Source organism: Engystomops pustulosus, chromosome 2, assembly GCF_040894005.1.
Source record: "Engystomops pustulosus chromosome 2, aEngPut4.maternal, whole genome shotgun sequence".
Lineage (NCBI taxonomy): Eukaryota > Metazoa > Chordata > Amphibia > Anura > Leptodactylidae > Engystomops > Engystomops pustulosus.
In genome coordinates, this window is record NC_092412.1 from 10,316,290 (window position 1) to 10,339,296 (window position 23,007).

Genomic DNA, 23,007 nt, shown 5'->3' on the forward strand with positions numbered 1-23,007 from the left:
GTTTTCCCACAAAGACAGGGGATAGGGTCATTGCTAAGACTCCCGCAGATGGCCGCACATGACCGTTTTGCTCCATTAATCTCTATGGAGCTGACGGAATTTGCCGAGCATCGCGGATCTCCGTCAGCTTCATAGAGATCAATGGAGCAAAACGGTCATGCGCGGCTATCAGCTTCATTACTTTCATGGAGCGACGAGCGGTCGGTCAGACCTCTCTTTTTCACGATCTGTGGTGGGCCACTGATGAGCAAGTTAGGCTAGTTAATCACTGAACCTACGTGGAGCCAAGGTCTTCTCCAAACTGGACCTCTGTGGGGCCTATAACCTCATTTGTATCTACGAAGGTGATGAGTGGAAGACTGCCTTTAATACTTGCGATGGACATTTTGAGTACCTGGTTAGGCCATTTGGACTCTTCTTTCAGGAAATCATCAACGACATCTTCAGAGATTTGCTATACACCTGTGTCGTGGCCCATCTTGATGATATTCTGGTATTCTCTACGGACCTTGAGTCCCATTGGTCCCACATACGCCAAGTCCTCAGTTGTTTAAGAGCCAATCAGCTCTATGCCAAACTTGAGAAATGCCAGTTCCATCAGAAGAGTCTTCCCTTCCTTGGATAAATTATCTTTAACAGGGGGTTTACAGATGTATCTTGTAAGTTATCTGCAGTTCTTCAATGGCCACGCCCTGTAGGACTCCGTATAATCCAGAGATTCCTGGGCTTTTCAAATTACTACCGGCAGTTTATCTCGCATTTCACAACTCTTGTGTCTCCCATTGTGGCGCTCACCAAGAAGGGCTCTAATCCTGAACTCTGGTCTACAGCGGCTGAAGAAGGCTTCTGTAAATTAAAGCCTTTGCCTCAACCCTAGTTTTAACATGGCCTGATACAGAGAAGCCTTTCCACTTGGAAGTTGATGCCTCTTCAGTAGGAGCTGGGGCGGTGCTCACCCAGAAAGGCCCCAAAGGCTGAACTCGCTCTTACGGGTTTTGCTCTAAGACTTTCTCCTCTGCAGAGAGGATCTACTCCATAGGAGACAGAGTGTCCGGATCAGGGGTAGTGGATCCTCTGGACCACTGCGGGTGATGACGTAAGCCGACACCTGGGACCTAAGTGGGAGTCTAAGTGGTACCCGGTTGTCATCAAAACCCGCTGCAAAGCAGGTTGGACTTCTTGCAGCGTGGTACCACCAGGTCGTTCTACAGGTGCGACTTTGTCCGCGATGGCGGCCAAGGCGTATTACAAAATTGGCAGGCAAACTCATGGTCGGGGACAGGCAGGAGGTCAGGACAGGCAGCACAGGATCAGAGTCGGGGACGTAGCAGTAGGTCAAGGCAGGCGGCGGAGGAGCGTAGTCAGGAATGGAACTGGGGTCACAATGGGAAATCCCAATATCAGCGCAGGGCATGAGACAAAGCTTTCTCTAAGGCACAAGGCACAATGACCCGGCAGGGTGTGCAGGGAGTAGCGGATTGATTTAAAATTCTGAGAAATGGTCAGTGCCAATTAACACTGCACTGGCCCTTTCAATTTTCTAAAGCCAGCATGCACACGCCCTCGGAGAAGGGGACACGCGCACACGGCCAAGGGTCCAGAATCAGGGGCACTGGCGGGCATGCAAGATATGGGTCGCGGGAGCACCCTTGACACCGAGAACTACTGCCCATTAAACTTGCTCTGAAAGAATAGCGTTATCTTCTGGAAAGAGCTCACCATCCAGTCTGCGTGTATACAGATCATAAGGATCTATTTTATCTCCAGACTGCTTAGCGCCTCAACCCGCGGCAAGCCCACTGGTCGCTCTTCTTTTCACGTTTTAGCTTCTTGATTCACTTCCGTCCTACTGGGAAGTACGTCAAGGCTGATGCCCTCTCTCGTGCCTCTGATTTCATTGGTCATATATGACTATATATGTAGCTGTATATATATATATATATATATATCTGTATACAGTATAGGTGTGGGGTGTATATATGACTATGTATGTAACTGTATATATATGTCTGTATAGAGTATAGGTGTGGGATGTATATATGACTATGTATGTAGCTGAATATATATGTCTCTGTATACAGTATAGGTGTGGGGTGTATATATGACTATGTATATAGCTGTATATATATGTCTCTGCATACAGTATATGTGTGGGGTGTATATATGACTATGTATGTAGCTGTATATATATATGTCTCTGTATACAGTATAGGTGTGGGGTGTATATATGACTATGTATGTAGCTGTATATATATGTCTCTGTATACAGTGTAGGTGCGGGGTGTATATATGACTATGTATGTAACTGTATATATATGTCCGTATAGAGTATAGGTGTGGGATGTATATATGACTATGTATGTCGCTGTATATACATATCTCTGTATACAGTATAGGTGTGGGGTGTATATATGACTATGTATGTAGCTGTATATATATGTCTCTGTATACAGTATAGGTGTGGGGTGTATATATGACTATGTATGTAGCTGTATATATATATGTCTCCGTATACAGTATAGGTGTGGGGTGTATATATATGTCTCTGTATACAGTATAGGTGTGGGGTGTATATATATGTCTCTGTATACAGTATAGGTGTGGGGTGTATATATATGTCTCTGTATACAGTATAGGTGTGGGATGTATATATATGTCTCTGTATACAGTATAAGTGTAGATACATGTAAGTCTCTGTCCTCCCCTTCTCCTCTATACACACTGCTGCTTCCTGTCCTTCGGGAGCCCCGCCCCTTCAGTGACATCACACTCCCCGGGTCACATGACTAGTGGATAGTGAGCAGGAGGACCTATATGAGGTAGAGTGTCCTACACTGAGGAGAGAAGAGGTAAGTGACCAGAGGAGGGACTACAACTCCCTGCATGCTTCAGGAGCGCGCACACTATATGGAGGGACTACAACTCCCAGCATGCTCCAGGAGCACACACACTATGAGGGACTACAACTCCCAGCATGCTCCAGGAGCACACACACTATATGGAGGGACTACAACTCCCAGCATGCTCCAGGAGCACACACACTATATGGAGGGACCACAACTCCCAGCATGCTCCAGGAGCACACACACTATGAGGGACTACAACTCCCAGCATGCTCCAGGAGCACACACACTATATGGAGGGACCACAACTCCCAGCATGCTCCAGGAGCACACACACTATGAGGGACTACAACTCCCAGCATGCTCCAGGAGCACACACACTATATGGAGGGACTACAACTCCCAGCATGCTCCAGGAGCACACACACTATATGGAGGGACCACAACTCCCAGCATTCTCCAGGAGCACACAAACTATATGGAGGGACTACAACTCCCAGCATGCTCCAGGAGCACACAAACTATATGGATGGACTACAACTCCCAGCATGCTCCAGGAGCACACACACTATATGGAGGGACTACAACTCCCAGCATGCTCCAGGAGCACACACACCTCTTAAGGATATCGCACTGGTCTTGGACGCCATGTTGCGTACTGTCAGCCGTTTAAAAGACTCCGCATTCATATCACAGAACTTGTCTCGTGAAAACTAAAGTTTGGGTGGAGTTTCTATTAGAACAAAGTAAGGTAGAAAACACAATGGGGCACATTTACTTACCCGGTCCTGTCACAATCCAACGGCGCGTTCTTCGAGGAGGATTCGGGTCTTCAGGCGATTCTGCAAGCTCGTGCTTCCAACTTCCTACAGGTGTCACTGTTGCGCTGAGGTCCGCCGGAGTTCTCCATCTTCTTCCTGGTGCATTAGAGTGCATGATTTTGCAACGCACTTCATTTTTTAAATTCCACATTTTTTCCGAATCCGTCGGGTTGTTCGACGGCCAAGCCCCCGATTTCTGTTGCGTTCAAGCCGGCGCGTCAAAATCCGATCGCGCGCGCCAAAATCCCAGCGGAATTCGGCACAAAACGGAAAAAGTCGGGAAACCCAATGAAAGTGCGGCCGCTGAGCCCTTAGTATATGAGCCCCACAGACTTAGCGCTAGGGGACGGTATTCAGGGGAGCACCTGGCATTTTGTTTGTTTGAAGACAGCCAATGGTTCCTTTGTGTGTTTGCATCCAATAGTGTTGCATTTCCGGGGGCAAACCACCCAATAGTATTGTCCGCTTGTGTACTTGCCCGCCCTATGCAAAGTGATTTTCTATAAAAGGGTCTCAGTGGCAAAAAATAAACATCTTGTCTTGAGTTAATCTTCAGTAAGGACAGTTTGTCTTTTCTGTGTTACTCCCTCCATTCCAGCGCTGGGAACAAAGACTCATTTAATGTGAAAATCACCTTACAACGGGGACAGGGACGGTTAAAGCCTCTTGTATCCAAACACCCTTATGGTCATCTTTAACAGCCCATATGGAGGGACTACAACTCCCAGCATATGCCGCAGGGTTGAATAATTAGTGGGATGGTGGGGGTTGTAGTCCCTGCGCTCTCTGGTGTCGGCAGTTGGACAGAACTTGTCCACATCCTTGGTCTCTTATCCTCTGGGGGTCTCCAGGACAGGGAGGAATCTGGATGTAGATGGAGATTACAATGTGAGGTCCTGTAATTCTTCTTGTCTGAGCAGATAATTGGATGTGACATTATATAGAAGCGGCTCCTGTATCTGGTGTACGAGGTGCAGGGGGACAGATGCTGCCGGGGCCTCACACATCTGCATTCAGCATCTTCCACCTGCTCTGCGTAACAGGCGACCAGGGTGCGGTAACTACTCTGCGTGACTGGCGGCCAGGGTGCGGACACTATTCTGCGTGACTGGCGGCCAGGGTGCGGACACTACTCTGCGTGACTGGCGGCCAGGGTGCGGTCACTACTCTGCGTGACTGGCGGCCAGGGTGCGGTCACTACTCTGCGTGACTGGCGGCCAGGGTGGGGTCACTATTCTGTGTGACTGGCGGCCAGGGTGCGGACACTATTCTGCGTGACTGGCGGCCAGGGTGCGGTCACTACTCTGCGTGACTGGCGGCCAGGGTGCGGTCACTGCTCTGCGTGACTGGCAGCCAGGGTGCGGTCACTGTTCTGCGTGACTGGTGGCCAGAATGCTGTCACTGCTCTGCGTGACTGGCGGCCAGGGCGCGGTCACTGCTCTGCGTGGCTGGCGCCCGGGGTCTGGTCACTTCTCAGCGTGGTTGGCGGCCAGGGTGCGGTCACTGTTCTGCACGGCTGGCGGCCAGGCTGCGGTCACAACTTTGCGTGGCTGGGGGCCTTGGTGTGCGCGTCCAGGTGTGCGTGACACTGGAAAAGCTTGGATGACCATAAATCAGAAAAAAGTCATCCGTTTTTTATTTAGAATTAAAAAAATGCACGTTCGGCCATGTTCCTTTCGGGGCTTATGACGGCCTCCATTCAATCATATTGTGGGCCCCATACCATTTGTACAGGGATGGGACAGGGTAAGTCCTCTCTAGACAGTAGTCAGTGTCTGACAATCTCCTCATGGTGGTTACACCACCAGAATCTTATCAGGAGCCTCCAAGGTTCCAGAAAGAAGTTTCTGTAGTCTCCACAGAAGTTGAATCTCTGTCCTTAGGGTTTAGTATTTCTGTGTGTTTGGAGCCAGTTTATCAGCAATCAGTCCTCAAACATAGAGGACTATTAGCGGTCCTGAGCACATTGCAGCCCATAATTCAAAATCGGGAAGAGCTAAAAATCACAACCAACTGGGCATTCTTAAGTCTATAGAGGTTCGGCTTTGGCCCAAAATTTTGTAAATGAATAGAGATCCGATATGCCTCCCCATAAGTAGACTATTAGTTAACGTAGAGTTATCACCCTGCTTTACCCTCTACAGGGTCACCCATCAGGGATGCCTGCTTTCCCCTCTCTTATTTGCCCTGGCAATATAGACATCAGCAATAAAGCTCCGGCAGTATGTAGAGTACCAAGGCATCACTATAGGGGCGAGGGAGGATCAATTGGGTCTGTACGTGGACAACATGGTTCTATTTTTATCACACGCCCTCTCCTCATTGCCCTACACCATCTCTCCTATTAATTAATTCTGAGTCTTTTCCGACTTGCTAGTAAACTGGTCTAAATTGGTGTTTATGCCACTTGGAGCATCACCTTGGGCTGGACCTGACTACATAGAAAGACTGCCTCAGTTGTCTACCAAAAGCCGCTCCAGCCTCCGGTCGCACAGTCTGCAGGTGAACCTATGCAGGTTGACAGAGCCCAACTCACGCCTGGGGAACATTCCAGATTGTTTCAAGAAAACCTCTGCCTGTACTGTGCCAGTCCCAAGCACCTGATCGAGACTTGTCCAGTCCATCCCCAACGTCCAGGAAACGCCAGCACCTAGGGCTTCTAGGAGAAGCGTCCGTAGGTGTGAATTCAACTTCTCCACGCCTGACTGTTCCAGTGCTCCTCGGTGTCGGTACTCACGCTCCCCTGCAAGTCTCTGCATTCCTGGGACTCTGGACGGCAGGGAACTTTGGTCTCTCGGCATCACATTCCGGTGGTTCCCCTCAAGTCACCCTAGTCATCTCTTCAGTAAGAAGACATCTTCTTTCTGGTCCGTACCGCACAGAACCCATACGTCTTCAAGTTGGAGTCCTACACCAAAAAAGACTGTCCTTCTATGTTCTGCCTCGCTCCACATCAGCTCTTCTTCTGGGTCTTCCTTAGCATCAACTCCATGCTCCGGTCCTCAATTGGAAGTCTGGTGAGATCCTGCGTTGGGGTCCTGAATGTCAATCTCGATGAATGGTGGCAGCACTTCCGGTCCTGACCTCTAAGCAGATGTTTTTTCTAAGAAACAAGCTGAGACTTTGCCACGGCATCGTCCTTATGATTGCCCCGTGATCTCCTTCCAGGTGCCACTCTTCCCAGAGGTCGTGTATATCCGCTTTCTGTTCCCGAACCTGCTCTGAATACATCAAGGAGAACCTGCAGAGGGGTTTCAAACGCAAGACCTCCTCTCATGCTGGCGCAGATTTCTTCTTTGTCACCAAGAAGGACGGCTCCTTAAGTCCCAGTATATCGTGGGTTGAACAAGATCAGGGTTAAAAACCACTACCCCTTGCCGTTGATTACAAAACTATTTGATCACCTGCGCGGTTCCAGGGTGTTCTCCAAGCTTACAATCTCATCCAGATTCGCAAGGATGACGAATGGAAGACGATGTTTAATACCCGTGACGGGCATTTTGAATATTTAGTAATGCCCCTGCTGTCTTTCAGGAATTTGCTAATGACTTTTTCCGGGACCTTCTATATACGTGTGTTGTGGTCTATGTAGATGACATCTTGGTGACTCTCCAGACCTTTAATCCCACCAGACACGCATACATCAAGTTCTTGGTCAACTTTTTGCCAATCATCTCTACGCCAAGCTGGAAAAATGCCAGTTTCACCAGCACAACTTACCATTCCTCGGTTATATAATTTCCGACAGAGGTCTCCAGATCAATCCTGCGAAACTGTCTGCAGTTCTACAGTGGCCACGCCCAGAAGGTCTCCAAGCCATACAGAGGTTCCTGGGTTTTGAGAACTATTGACGGCAGTTTATTCCGCATTTCTCCACTCTGGTGTCTCCCATCATGGCACTCACCAAGAAGGGTGCCAATCCACGTGCCTGGTCTCCTACAGCTGAAGAAGCCTTCTCCAAGTTGAAGTCCGCTTTTGCTCCCGTACTCACTAGGCCTGATACGAACAAACACTTTCATCTTGAGGTGGATGCGTCCTCTGTAGGAGCTAGAGCAGTGCTCACCAAGAAAGGGCCCAAGAGCCGAACTTTCACGTGCGGCTTCTTTTCCAAGACCTTTTCTCCAGCTGAGAGAAATTATTTGATTGGGGACAGAGAGCTGTTGTCCATCAAACTTGCTCTGGAAGGATGGCGGTATCTTCCGGAAGGAGCTCTCCATCCAGTTAATGTGTACACTATCTATAGCCAAGCTTAGACTGTCCACCTTACGTTGCCATAACTATACATGAGACTAAACCAAAGAAACCAAACAAGGAGAAAAAAAAAGGACTGGACCACGTATCCACACGTTTTATAATGATCTATGGCCGTTCAGCTACATTAATAAAACTAACTCGAGGTTCTTGGTTACATTTTGACCAAATTTTATAAGCCACTAACCATTTCATGGTGACTTTGTTGTAGTAGATCCGTACGATATTGGGTGCGGCACCACCTTGCTGTCAGGATCAGGGGTAGTAGACCCACTGTACCATCGCAAGTGATGATGTAAGCCAACACCTGTGAGCGGAGTCTAAGTGGCACCCGGTTTTCACCAGAGCCCGCCGCAAAGCATGTTGGACTTGCTGCGGAGGGTTACCACCAGGTCGCTCTACAGACACGAATTTGCTCGCGGTGGTGGCCAAGCGAGGCACAGAGTTGTGAGGCAGAATCGTGGTTGAGACGGACAGGAGGTCGAGACAGGCAGCACAGGATCGAGGTCAGAGCTGGCAGCGAGAAGCATAATCAGGAACGGAACCAAGGTCACAACAGGATTTCAAACAAACGGATGTAAGGAACAATCTTATTCAAAAGGCTGGCTATTTATTAAAGTAGCAGGTGGCAGCACCAATTAGCGGTGCAGTGGCCCTTTAAATGTGTAGACATTGGTGCGCAGGAGCCATCGCAGGAGCACGGTCATGTGAGTCACTTTGTCGCGGAGGTCCTGGAGGACAAATAGGGGCACTGGTGCACCTTGAGACACAGTGCTCTCCTCCCAAGATGGCACCATCAGAAGCCCAAGAACAAACATCAGTGGCCGAACAGAATCCACCCCAAGCCACTTAGTCAGCCAGACCTAGCAGAGCCGCGTTTAACACCACTGGTGTTAGGGGGACTACTAACGACTGACTCGTGAAGTGTCTAGCACTGGATTTGGTGCATACGGTGATGGAGGTTCTGCAAACCTTGCTCACTGAGATTAAAGGGACAGTCTAAACACAAGGGGTCTGACTGACCCAGGTGGAGACCCAGGCTAGAGCATTGGAGGTCACGAGACAGGATCGTTCCTCCTACCGCCAAGAACTCGACCGCATGACAGCGGGGCTATTAGGGAGGATATAGGATCTCAAAAATCGATCCTGTAGGAGTATAACTATTTTTGAAGAAGACCTCCCAAAGGCCGTGGGCCTAAGACATAGGACCACGGTAGAATGAGCACATTGTATAGGCCCAATTTCACTGCTGTAGCTGGCAATGAAGGAACACCGCCACAGAGACTGTGGCCAGCTAGAGCCAAATTCCTGAATTACGCTGAAAAGGAAGAGCTGATGAGTGCATACAGAAGACCGACTACTTCTGTATGCACTCATCAGCTCTTCCTTGTCGGCGTAATTCAGGAATTATAAACACCACTATACATCAAAAACCATATTGTTGTTTGCTGATTACTTTGTGGTCACCAAGAAGCGCAAACTATTTGCTCCACTGGGCACAACACTGACCTCAAAAGGCATATGATTCCAATTAGCCTACACGGTGCAACTGCACATCATGACTTGTGATTGGACACAACACATCCTTGATGACCCACAGGTAGCAGTGGACTTTTTAGATACTGTCTCAGAGGACTCTTTGACCAGATATGGGCAAGGTCAGGAGGAGGCAAAGCCACACAAAGGAAGAGAGGTGCGGATGCAGATCTGCCTCCCCACTGTCACCGCAAAGGTAACAACATGATGGAGAGCACTGTTGTTCTATGTATTGTTAAATGTAATTTGATACAGATAACTATGTTTTATGGTGTCAAAATGCTAATTCTCAAAATACGTCACTCAGGTGACACCAGAAGGACTCAGGGTAATACTTATAAAAAGTGTCCTTTATTGCCCTCATCTAGCTTGCAGAATACAAAATACGTAGGTTATCAGTCACGTGTCCATGTCGGTCAATCTTTCCTTAAAAATATGTTTTTGTGATCGGCGGGAGGTTTCCATCTTCTCCAGTAGCTCTTCATATATCTTTATCCACCTGTTGTGTGCGTGTGTGTGCGTGTCTTTCATATGTCTGTGAGAGATGTCCAAGACGTGAGAGCACAAGAGTTTCAGCAATGAAATGAGAGTTCAGCTGTCCTAGCCTAGTTGTTCTAGTCTCCCCATCCCAGCCTCTCCGTACCAGCCGCCATGACATTTTCTGTCTGTCATATATAGTAAAGGTAGAGGTGTATCTTGTAGTGGTAGATGCTATGTGTTCCTATTTATGGTCTTCCTATATATTTAGGCTTGATGTAATGTAGAGTAGCTCATCCCTTACTAATATAGATGGTATATGTCAGCAGCGCGTATATGGCTATTACTTTAACTGTTATACTAATGAGTATTGTAGATATATATTATTTAACAACTGTCACAGTTCAGGGAGAGATAATCGGAGAGAGATGGACATTAATACCAGGTCGTACCTACCTGTTTTTTTTATTCTCATCTCTCTTGCAAAGGTTGACGAAATGGACATTTTGATAGTTAATTAAGTTTTGTTCTACTCAGTTATGGCCTAATTTGGCAGCTAATGTTCTATGGGATGAAGAGAAGGTTCAAGGATGGATAGGCTGAAGAGCTAGGGGGAACCACACCAAGTGGCTACTAGCAAGATCCCAGTGGCAAGGTGGAAATGGAGGATGGGGGAGTATAAGAGCAAGGAGGTGATGCCCAGTGTAATAAGAAACAACTGAATAACAAATCAGGAGCGGAGAAGGATCAAAGGAAGTCCTTAAGAGTGAGAAGGAGTGGTACTCCACACCTAAGCTTAGAAGCAGTTACTATATTCCATGCGATCACGCCTTTAATTATTACTTTCTCTCTTCCTGACAAGGGTGGTTACATACAATTTAAACAGGCTAGTGCGAAGGTCAGACAAGTCAGGCGAACAAGTCAGACTGGACCCAGGCCCAGGAGGAATTCAATATATGGGCGGAAAGACACAAGCGTTTTTATAGTTTTGTAGCAGGAACTCCACAAGTTTGATGACAAGTCCTAACCTAGCAAAAGGCCAATTACCCAATTCACATCTTCAGGAAACAACAACCGGGAGGGGGAGTGGCAGTTGATCCAGCGGCCATAAATTAGATCCTTAGGGAGTATTATCAAGTCCTATATTAGGACACCACATGTGAGACGTCAATGGTAGAAGCTTCGTCTGACCCTTCCCTCTATATCGAATGAGTTTAAATGCCCCGATTACGGCAGAGAAATTACAGGTCACATTTAAGAACCTGGCCAATGGAAAAGCCCCTGAGCCAGATGGCTACTCCAGCGAGTATTACAAAGCTATGAGGCTGATAGGCAGAGCACCGCTTCCACAGCATATGAATACAGCCCACATTAAACTTCTGCTTAAGGAGGGAAAAGATCCGGAGAATCCCTCATCATACCAACCCATCTCCCTCATAAATCTAGATTTAAAAATCCTATCTAAAATCTTAGCAGATAGTCTGGCTTTAATCTAACCCTACCGTACCCCACAAGGGGTGTCCGCTCTTACCACTTCTGGTTAAGTGGAAGTTTAGGCCCTGGCATGGACGTTGATGGATATACACTGGGATCCAGGTGGGACAGAAAGAGCTACGACTAGCTGCTAATCTTGTGACCTTCTCTATGCTGAGCATACAATGCATACATAAGACAGCATTTATAGAGTTCAGTCCTCTGATTGCCTCTTCCATCATATATTGCATATACTTATACACTATCTCCACTTTGTCCGGTTCTAGACCGCCCTTTCTGTCTCTATGTGGTACCATCTATCACTGTACTGTATCTTGTGGACATTCTCAACATTGAGGCCACCATTTGTTTTCATGGATTCGCTAATTTTATTATGTATCTTGGAATTAATAAAGATTTTGGTATTTTATGATTACTATTTGTGTACTTTATTGGTGCCGCTTTTTCCCTTCAATTTGAGGGGTAATTTTGGATCACATTTGAATAGTTTCAGAGGCACCAGTTCAGGTGCGGATCATTATGTAGGGGGCTATACTATGTGAGTAAGACGTGTAGGTGCAATAGTAAATTCTATTGGACCCTTTAGGCCTCTCCTTTTTTTTTTTTTTAAAGGCTTTATTTGGTCAAAATGTGATGACAGGTTATATGTACATTTCACATTACATATCCAGGTTTCACATCTATGTACCAGCGTGTTTACTAGCGGTCATCTTGGTTTGGCACATTAAAGACCATGGTTTAACCGTAACGGCTTCCCATTCCATTTAGTATTACAGCCGAGCACAACTAGTGCCCTTGTGGTTTAACTTCCACTGTTAACAATTACATGTAAGCAATTCAAAGTATGATATGTTTACATCAGAAAAAGCATAAAATACATAAACATTTAACATCAGAAGACATCCCGACCTTTCATGGATGTGGGTTACGTGCCTGACAGCGATTGTAGCGAGTGTAGTCATATCCTTTCCGGCACTTCCCTTTTCTGTTACGTCAGTGTATGTCCAGTGTCACTTCCAAGCGCCCCAGGGTCCCTTTGAGGTTTTCCGTGTGGTACCATTCAGTTTGAAATAACTTGGTCATTAGTTTCATAATTTCGTCAGTCGAGAGATATGTCACAATGAATGTTCGCCACTTACGGAAGAATGATTTAGTGCGTTTGTTCCCCAGCCGCTCTGTTTCTATTCTGTCTACCTCTAGGTATGTTTTCATTTGGGCCAGCACTTCCGCCCAGTCGGGTATCGATCTCTCCAGCCAGTGATTCAGCAGGCATCTTTTTGCTACCAGCAACGTGATGTGTACCAGTGGTGGTAGCGGATCCCCTTTGTCTCCCTCTTCCCCCTCGGGAATGACCGAATGGAATAGAATACTTAACGCATTTAATGGGAGTATAACTGAGTATGCTCTGTCTATTTGGTCCCGGATTTCTTTCCAGAATGCCTGTAAGTTAGGACAGGTCCAAATAGCATGGTAGAGGTCCACCAGTGGTACATCACATTTCGGGCATTTAGTTATCCTATCAGGATGGGATTCAGACTCCGGTAGGTCAAAGGCATATATCGCTGCATACATCAGTTTGTAAAAGGTCTCTCGCCATCTTTCGCTTAAAATGTACCTGCTTATCTTGGCTCAGCTATGTAATATGCGGGGTGATACCTGAGAGGTGTGTAACCGTTTCTCCCAATACGGGAAGTTGAGTGGTTGCTCTACTGGTTCCCCCTTCCTAGTATGGTATACAGTATCGCTATTGACCGTCTCCCCACCTGGGCCTCCAAGTAGCTCATCAAAAGTGTTGGTGGTCATTTCCCCCGCCAGATTACGGACTCTGGAAGTGCAGAATGCCGCCATCTGGGCATAGGCCTCTCCTTCTTCCTGTGCCTATCTATTTGATTTTATTGTAAGTGACTGTGATATATTTAGGGGCACAGTGTAGAGATGTGCTGCACAGATCTGAAGAAATCTGGCAGCAGATTAAACAAGGATAAGTAATAACCCGGTGAAATCCTTTGCCCAACAGAGCAAATTGTCACCTATTGGGTGCTTGGCATTTCTGACTGTGTCCCTGACTGACCTACTATTGAGACCACATTAGCATGTGTAAATGTTATCAGAATTTTAGATTTGCCGTCAATTTCATTAGAGCTAATATAGCAATGAATCAGGGGTAGGCTGCTGTGGGGGAGAATTGGTAGGGATTTTAATTTTTTCCTCAGGCAGCAAAAAGGCTACAATTGGCCCTATACTTACCTCCCTGTGTTATCCAGCCCCCAGGGGGAAGTTCTGAAGCACTTTTTGTAGGAAACTTAATAAGTGAGGAGTTCTGTGAAATGTGCAGTAGTGGATGTCCAGTGTCATAACTCATCCCCTATAGTTTACACAATGTCTTATTTCCTCATGTCCCTTAGATACAGGACTCTATTTCTCTCAAAGATGGTCTATTCTATCTGTGACCCAAAAGTAAAGGAGAAGGACAGAGAGCAGATGGCGGCCAGGATCCTGGAGCTCACCCTGGAGATGATCTCCTTGATAACCGGAGAGGTGAGAGTCTCCCAGGACACGGCTCTTATCTCTAGGAATAACAGCGGGAAATGACTGGAGAGGTGAAGGATTCTTAGGATCTATGTAGTGATCAGTGTCTCCCCATACACAGGATTACACAGTAGTGAAGAAGTCGTCTGGTGAGTGTGTGACCCCCCGTGTGTCAGGAGGATGGACCCAGAGCCCCATCACCGAGCCTCCACCTCATTCACTGATACATGAGCAGAAGATCCTAGAACTTACCTCCAGGATCACTGAGCTGCTGAGCGGAGAGGTGAGCGCTGCCGGGAATGCTGGGACATTGTACAATAACACAAGGGAGGGGTCTGGGTGATGACTGTGTCATTGTGGGTGTCAGGTTCCTATAAGGTGTCAGGACGTCACTGTCTATTTCTCCATGGAGGAGTGGGAGTATATAGAAGGACACAAGGACCAGTACAAGGACATCATGATGGAGGACCACCAGCCCCTCACATCACCAGGTAAGAGGAGACCTTCCTGATTATAGAGGACAGAGCAGGTGTGAGGTCACCTCCTCCATCATCTCATCATCACATATAGACAATGTATCAGTCACTGTGTATATTTCCTATAGATGGATCCAGTCAGAGGAATCCACCAGAGAGATGTCCCAGTCCTGGAGATTCCCAAGATATTACACAGGAACCAGAGAGATGTCCCAGTCCTGGAGATTCCCGAGATATTACACAGGATCCAGAGAGATGTCCCAGTCCTGAAGATTCCCGGGATATTAAAGAGGAACCGGAGAGATGTCCCAGTCCTCCATATTTCCATGTTGTTAAAGTGGAGCCGGAGGAGAACGTCCCACTGGATCATCAGGTAGATGGAGCTGAGGTTCCTGTGAATCCTCTATAGATGGATGTAATGAAGCTACTGACCTTCTCCAGCAGCAGTGGGTGGAGGGTCTATGGGATGATGTTGATGGTCGTTGTGGTTGGTCATAGTTTCTATAAGGTCGTGATAAAATCCTGTGCCATTAAACTTACAGTCCAGAGCAAGAGAAGTGAATATTCTAGGACCTGTTGTCCATCAACACCGTCTACACCTTATAGTCACATCGTTTTAAGCAGTAATATAACCGTAGCATTGATGTAAAAAATTTGGATGAATGTCCCCCGGCTCCTAGAGGTTTCTGTCCATCACTTGGATACAAGAGAATCTCTGGATACATTTCCTTGTTTTCTCATGTCCTTCATGTTGGATCTTTCCAGGAAAGTTGTGGTGGAAGGAGGAGCGGAGAGGAAATCCCCTCATCAGTGACAGAGGAGGGTAAGAGCCTTTCATGTATCTTGTCTTTTTACCCCTTAACTGTGGCTTATACTGCCATATACTGTAGTATGGCAGTATATGGTAGGATCAATCCGACAACCTTTGGTTAAAGTACCCTAGGGGGTCTGAAAAATCGAAAAAATAAAATAAAACAAGAAATAGTTAAGATTTCAATAACACCCTACCCCTATAACTGATATAAATAAACAGTAATAATCATGTTATATTTCAATCATTTTATTGAATTTCAATAAACGCAAAACAAATAACGTGTAGCATTCCAGGATTTCAAAAGTAATAAGAAGGAACAACATATCAACATTACATTCACAGTTGTCTCCAGGGTAGATGTAGGGCTTTACACATAAGTGAGGTACCAATGACCTATATATGGGATACTGAAGGGATAAGGCCGGTGTGCAGATGCAAGCCCATGGGCCCGACATTCCAATGGCATCGCAGATGTAAACCACCTGATCCGAGGCAGCCCCAGGATCAGTAGAGAGGATTGACCAGTAGAGAACCGTGTGCCCCCAGAGACGTGGGCGCCCTTAGTTTTAAGACAGAGTGTGGTGTATCCGGCACACATATAGTTTACAGTGCATCCTACTGGGGGAGAAAAGGACAAGAACAGAAATCGTTCAAGGGGCCATCCATTAGTCTGTATCTGGTGGAGAGCTCTGTGCTGAAGGAGCCTATGGGGCGGGCCATGAACCTCTATCACAATAGGATGGGATGCTGGTGTGTTAGGGCTGGCATATCGACATTCTTCCTGAGGCCTGATACTATAACTACAGGGGATGGAGTCACCTCGGCTAAGGGACTTCGGATATCATGGGTTGACCCAGAGAGGGCCAGGAGACAGACAAACATTGTAGGAAAGGCACAGGGGGAAACACGGGGACAAAGCTGAAGGGAGGCGGGAAAGGGGGGAGAGCAGGGAGCAAGATCTGCAAGAGCAGCGATTTCTGTGCTTGTCCTTTTCTCCCCCAGTAGGATGCACTGTAAACTATATGTGTGCCGGATACACCACACTCTGTCTTAAAACTAAGGGCGCCCACGTCTCTGGGGGCACACGGTTCTCTACTGGTCAATCCTCTCTACTGATCCTGGGGCTGCCTCGGATCAGGTGGTTTACATCTGCGATGCCATTGGAATGTCGGGCCCATGGGCTTGCATCTGCACACCGGCAAGTGACATGGGGGCTGGGGAAAGGACTATGTTTCGGTTTGTTAATGATATATTCCTCTACGGTGGCCATCTTGGAGCAAGAGAACCAAAAAGCAGCCATTTTATGTCCTACTGGCGGTCATGCCGGGGGTCAAGCACTGTCCAGCTAAGGTCATGATTCAAACTTCATTTTTATGTTTGCTCGCCTGCCAGCTAATTCCCTTGACATTAAATGAGAAGCTAGTCTGTCCTTTATTTTTGTTATATACATTCTTGCTCTAGCACCAGCTTATCTCTTGTTTTGACTTGCCTTAGTCTTCTTCTCAGGGAAATTAGTATAAACTTGTCTGTGAACAAGGCCTATTAACCTTTTCCGAGAATATGCTGGTAAATTCATTATGGCCAATAGCATTACAGTATTCTTATCTCCTTTTTCACGCCCTCTGCAAACTTTTTCTGTTTTGATATACGACTGTGGTTTTGAAATAAACAGTGTGATTTAAATGCAGCTGAAGACCATATCTGTGTCTTGGGTTTTTTCTCTCATCCCGATACCGGGAGCCAAGAAAGACTTAATTTGAAAGTCACCTGTATAACTGAAATAAGTTGATAAAAATCTCTAACAGGTTCCAACCGACATTTGTGCGCTCAGAAGATCTATAAAGCTCTAAGAATCCCGGAAAATTATCCAGGGCTGCCACAGTTTTATGAATTTCTTGGTGGTGCAAAGAGGATCTGCCATTGTTTCCTCCATTTGGTAGATGCACATTAGTTCCTGCGCCCAGTAAGAGATGGAAGGGGCACAAATCCTATCAAAAAAAGAATGGACCTATTCCAGGAATTCCATACACGGGCAAGTGCCATAAGATGACAGGGCACAATTTGCAGCCATCTGCTCATGGAACAATTATTTAGTACAATTAAAAATAGAACATAACAAGAAAAGGTGATTACGTAGCACTTTTTCTTGTTATGTTCTATTTAAATTTAAATTGTACTAAAAAAATATCTTTTTCTTATCATTACCATTAGTGTTCAATTCTATATTGGTAGACATGGAAGGGGGTAAGGTGGAACGCCATCTACGAGGGATGACTGTGCGAGCTGCTACAAGGGAGAATCTCAGGAGGCTATTTTTCTGCTTCTGGATGGACCCCGGGAGGATAGAGAAAAGAGCCACTTCTAGGGTTTCAGGGACGGGCACACCTGTCATTTCGGACGTCGCCTTGAACACCTGGTACTTTTGAGCGGGACCACCAAACATGTATCATGTCACCCCTGTCCGCTTGGCATCTCCAGCACGCGTCCTGAATCGAGGGGTAAATCGAATGCAGCAGTCAGAGCCCTATACCATCTAGAGAGAATTTTGTCATTTTTCTCTAGTGCCGAGCAGGCTATTGAGAGTTTATGCGTAAACAGAAATGCCTTATTCCAGTCTTTAGGAGTTAGAGAAATGTTCAGGTCCCTGGCCCACTTGTCGAGGAAGGGCGGGGGCGAGCTATCAGATTCCTTTATGAGGAGGCCATAGATCTGTGAGATAAATTGTTCAGGAGGGGATGCTGAGCAAAATAATGTCTCAAAAGGGGCTGAGCTGGGAGTTGAATGCGGCAGCGGTCCCAGGTCGTTTAAGAAAGGCACCCAGCTGAGCCATTTCTAGCCATGAGAGATTAGAGGATGTAACCAGGTCCAGCAATTCAGTTTGTGAGGGGACAGGGGCTTCCCCCAGCATGTCATGCATGCGCAGGTCTTCGTTGCTCGAGTGGCCCAAGAACATTGTTCTGGTTAAGGCCGGGTGAAAGTCCGGATTGTGAAATAGTGGTGTAAGGGATCTGAATGGACGAGAGAGAATTTTCCTCTGCACTAGGCATCTCCAGAGCTTCAGGGTTTGAGCATGGAATAGTGTCTGGGGTTCTATCTCTACTAGTTGGGAGGATACCCATGGTATCATGCGTAGGGGGATTGAGGAGCTATATTGTTTCAATCGCACCCATAGCTTGGTATGCAAGTGATGGTGCCAATCTATTAGTAGTACCATGATGGAGGCCTGGTGGTAGGTTTTGAGGTTCAGTAGACCCACCCCTGCTGATTTTGGTCTAGTCAGGATCTGCCTTCCAATTGGAGGAGGCGGACTGAACCCCAGATAAAGCATGCGATTGCCGATCTAAGGGATTTGAAGAGCGAGGATGGTGGACTTGTCGGGGTGCCCTGGACGAGGTAAAGGAAGCGGGGCAGAATGTCCATTTTTATCACGTTAATTCTACCGAACAAGGTCATTTGTTTCTTATTGTATGTGGTCAAGTCCTGCAGGGTGCGTTTTAAAAGTGGCAAGTAATTGAGGGAGTACATTTTTGTGAGCTCTGCGGGGACTTGGATGCCTAAGTATTTAATTTATATGGAACACCAGCGATAAGGAAAATGGTCCTTAACAAGCTGAATGTCCTCCTCCAGGAGGGAGACATTCAAATGAAATTGATTTTAAAATTGCTCAGCTGACTATAGGCGTCAAATTCTTTAAGGAGATGGGAGTGAGATCCTTGGTTGAAAAAACATAGAGTAGGAGGTCGTCCGCAAATAACAACGTCTTGTAATGGCGCTGGCCTACTTCAAGCCATGAATGTCAGGATTGTTTCTAATAGCAGTGGTCAGGTGCTCCATAACAATTACATAGAGGAGGGGGGAGAGCTTCAGGTCCACGTTCAAAAGAGAAATAGGCCTTTATCTGGCTGGTGAGAGAGGGTCCTTTTCTGTTTCAGTAGGACACTGATATTGGCCTCCAGAGATTGTGGGTGAAAGTTGACGGATGAAGAGATTGAAGGCTCTTGTCAGAATTGGGGAGGGGGTCCCTCCAAACATCTTATAAAAAGCTGGGGAGAAACCATGAAGTTGGTGGTTAATAAAAATTACCTGATCACGTCTTTGTCAAGGGGGGCAAAGCGGTGTCCCTAATGTAGGTATCTATTCTGTTTGAAAGTGACGAGGAGTCTAGATCCGCAGGCTGGTCTTTGATATTGTATAGTTTGGCATAGTCTGTGCCGAATTCTGTGCTAATATCAGCCGGGTTATGCGTGACCTTACCCTCGGTGGTTTTGATGCATGGGATTTGTATCATTCTGGACCGTGGATGGAGGAGCCGCTTGAGGGCACGCCCGCATTTATTCGAATGTTCGTAGAGATGTCCCTTGTACTGCATGCACTGGGCCAGAGATTTCCTATCTAGTAAAGAGCAGATCTCATCTCTAATAAGTATCAAGTCAGCCAAGTCCTCAGGAGATTGGTTTGACCTATGTCTACCTTCCAGGAGGTGAAATTGTTGTAGCAATGAGGAGAGTTTGGCAGTGTTCTCCCTTTTTAACCTGACCCCCGCTACGGAGTTCTTACTTAAGGGTCTCCCATTTCATTGGGAGGTCTGCTAGAGGCAGAGATGGGGGGCGGGGAGTGAGTAGGAGGCATTTGAACGTTTAACATCCTGTACTCAAAGGGCATCTTTTCGCAGGTAATCATTCAGACGCCAGGACCACGGTCACTTAGAAACAGATGGAATTGTGACCGATACGTATATGGGGGTGTGGTCAGAGAGGACAATGTTGCCAATAGAGGCTGTCGGGTCCCAAGTTTGTGCCCTGTGCTGGATGAGGAAAAAGTCTATACGACTGTATGAGTCATGTGCTGGTGAGTAGTAAGTGTAATCTCTGTCCTTAGGGTGCAAGATCCGCCAGACATCCACTAGTTGTAGAAGGTGCAGGTACTTTTTTAGCAGAGCTCAGCTGTCCCAATGGGATGTGGCTCTTCTCCGAAGAGGTATCTGTTTTTATGTTGAGTGGGACGTTAAAGTTGCCCCCCAACAGCATCCCCTCAGAGAACCCCAATAACTCGTTCAGTATCCTCCTACACACTGGGACTGGGGCGCAGTTAGGTAGGTATAGGTTCGCGAATGTGAAGATCTGGTCGAAGACTTGTAGTTTGATAAAAGCGTACCTGCCTGTTCCATCTAGCATCTCGTCCAAGACTACATGAGGGAGGGAGCGATGGACAACAATGGACACGCCCTTGGAGCGTGAGTCAGGGTTGGAACTGTGGAACCAGGTGCTGAAGTATTGGTCTCTAATCACTAGGAAATGGCCCGTTTTAAAGTGCGTATCCTGTAAAAATAAGACTTTGACACCCTGTTTATGCATACCATAAAAAATGTGTGATCTTTTCTGGGGGACATTCAATCACCGTGCATTCAGGGACCCAGCTTTCATTGTAGCCATGGTTGGTATGCTGTCGGGGCATTAAGCAGTGAATGGGTTGGTCCAATATTTAGGAAAGGCTGGAGGAGCTGGGGAAGAGGCACTGGGGAGGGTGGTGGGGGGCACGAGGGAAGAGGTTTACATTTTTGTTCATAGCTATATGGGAAATAATGTACTTCAGTCCTGCCCATATCTGATTGTGGGCCTTGAACTCATCTGGGACCCCCCTTGGTACTCCTACTATATGCATGTAAACATTGTCATCTAGGTGCTCCTCTCAGACCTCCAGAATCCTTTGGGATTCTCTACCTTTTCTTTATGTGTCCGATCAAACTTATCCCTGGGGATGATGAGAAGGACTGCACAAATTTTATCACAGTACACTCACCCTTCCCAGCCTCTAGGCAGGCGTGACCTGAGTCTTCTACCCCCACAAATCCAGTACACATCAGACACTGCTAATACAGGGTTACCTGTGCTGTCAATGTTAAAGAAAGTCATTGTCTCGTTGCACCAACTGTAGGTAAAGTCTCCTACTCTGGGGGCATCCTGGTCAGCCCTATGGACACGGTGATAGTCATGGTTGAGCATACAGTCAGTCAGATGAGACCAGCTAGCAAAAAGAATAAGAAAGTTTGATATAGAAAGCGTGGAAGCGTGTTGACTTCCCTCTAGCTTCACAGACGTGGCACTGGTCAGCAGGACTTGGATAGACCGTCGTAGTGAGGCTCCAGACTCTCTCTGGTGTCTCTTTAGCACCATGTAGTCTCCAGGCTTCAGGTTATGCGTCCTGAGGTCTCTGTCTGGATCTGAAAGGGAATCAGAAACACTTTTGCCTTATCTAAGGCCTGGCTCAACTGTGTGGCATATTCCACCTGTTTTCCTGCCATCAGCTATAGATTCTGTGGGAAGTAGTGGCCTAGTCTGGGTGTACAAAAAGTATCTCAAAAGGGGACAATCCCGTTTTTCTGTTGAGGGTGGTTTTAACTGAATAAAGGGCAGCAGGAAGGCACTCGGGCCATGGTTTCCCTGTTTGTTCCATAGCCTTCCGGATCTCTAACTTAAGAGTGCCGTTTAGTCTCTCAACCCTACCACTAGCTTGGGGATGGTAAGGGGTATGTAAGGGACAAGGTTACAGCCTTTACCTGTCCAGTGAAGTGGGTTCTGCAACCATACTCTATGGTCACTGGGAGTCCAAACCTGCAGAAAATCTCACTCACCAACTTCTTGGCTGCGGCAAGCATGTATTCCTACGTAAAAGTTTTCGGAAGATGGATAAAATCCTTCTACAGTCTCTGGAAGGGATACAGCGGCTTGGGTGTCACCTTCTGTGTAGTCTTTACCACCTTACCCGGGTTGTGGCGGGCACAGACTATACAGGCTTTCACTAGTGACTAGGATAGTAATGCCCGGGGCAGACCACTGGCGGTTTATGAGCAATAGCATGGCCATTTTGGATATGTGTGTGTGTCCGTAGGCTACTTGACTACGGGGTCCGGGCAGGCACACCCTCTCTCCCAGCATCCAGGTCCCATCGGCATCTGGGCTCTAGCTTTCCTCCACACTTCATTATCTTCTGATGACACTCTGACCAACAGGGACTGGAGCACAACACACAAGTGTGTGCTTTTACTTTCATTATCCCCACCTCTTATGGAAGTAACAGAGCATTCATGAGGTGAGGAAATCTCTTGCCTTCCATATGGGTTCATAGTTGTGTTTATACCCCAGGACTATACCTTGAGTACTATACCTTCCGCCAGCTGCAGCGCTTCCTTGAGTGCCGTAACCCAACTCTTGCGCTGAGCTGTGTGGAGGGAGTGGTTATACTTTTACTACCTCATGCGCGCCACTGACCACTGCATATCCAGTGTAGAACCATCTGTCTTCTCCTGCAGACCTGGAGCCATCTTCGAGAAAAGACTCAACATCTGGGTTAACCTCCCCCTTTTCTGAATCCTGGGAGACTAGTGGCAGAATGGCAGGATTCATAGCTGTGCACCTTGTCAGTATGACGCTCTGGGGCATCAGGAGTGCACACTGGAGTCGGAGCTGTCTGGCCATTGCTCAAATGCTTGGGCTGTATGCTAGTGATCTAGGATAAACTTACTGGCCTTGCTGAGCAGATTGCTGGCTGCAGCTTCTGACACATGAGGGGCTCCCCTCACGACTGAATCTAAACGGGCTTAATAGTGGGCTAGGAAACCTGTGGCGTGGCCTAGATACTCAGTGCAAAACAAAAGTTTTGGTTCAGTGGGGTGTGCCTAGGGCCGGGGCAGACAGGTTTGCCAGCTTAAGGCTGTGGAATACATCAATTGTCTCCTGACTACGGGAAAATGGGGGAGAGGCAATGCA

At 47.1% G+C, this 23,007-nt stretch overlaps 1 protein-coding gene across 3 annotated transcripts in view; it reads left to right on the forward strand.

Annotated features, from left to right (window-relative positions):
• The window catches only part of LOC140119830 (uncharacterized), a 34,501-nt gene that overhangs the window by 5,879 nt on the left and 5,615 nt on the right, over positions 1-23,007 (forward strand). For 2 of the 3 annotated variants that reach the window (XM_072139242.1, XM_072139244.1), the window contains exons 1-4: positions 2,740-2,849; positions 13,828-14,442; positions 14,556-14,800; positions 15,193-15,250. In XM_072139242.1, the coding sequence (XP_071995343.1) occupies positions 14,358-14,442; positions 14,556-14,800; positions 15,193-15,250 (388 nt within the window). In that variant the 5' untranslated portion in view covers positions 2,740-2,849; positions 13,828-14,357. Of the gene's footprint in view, positions 1-2,739; positions 2,850-13,827; positions 14,443-14,555; positions 14,801-15,192; positions 15,251-23,007 lie in introns of those variants that run through there. The other variant, XM_072139243.1, reaches the window with a different exon arrangement.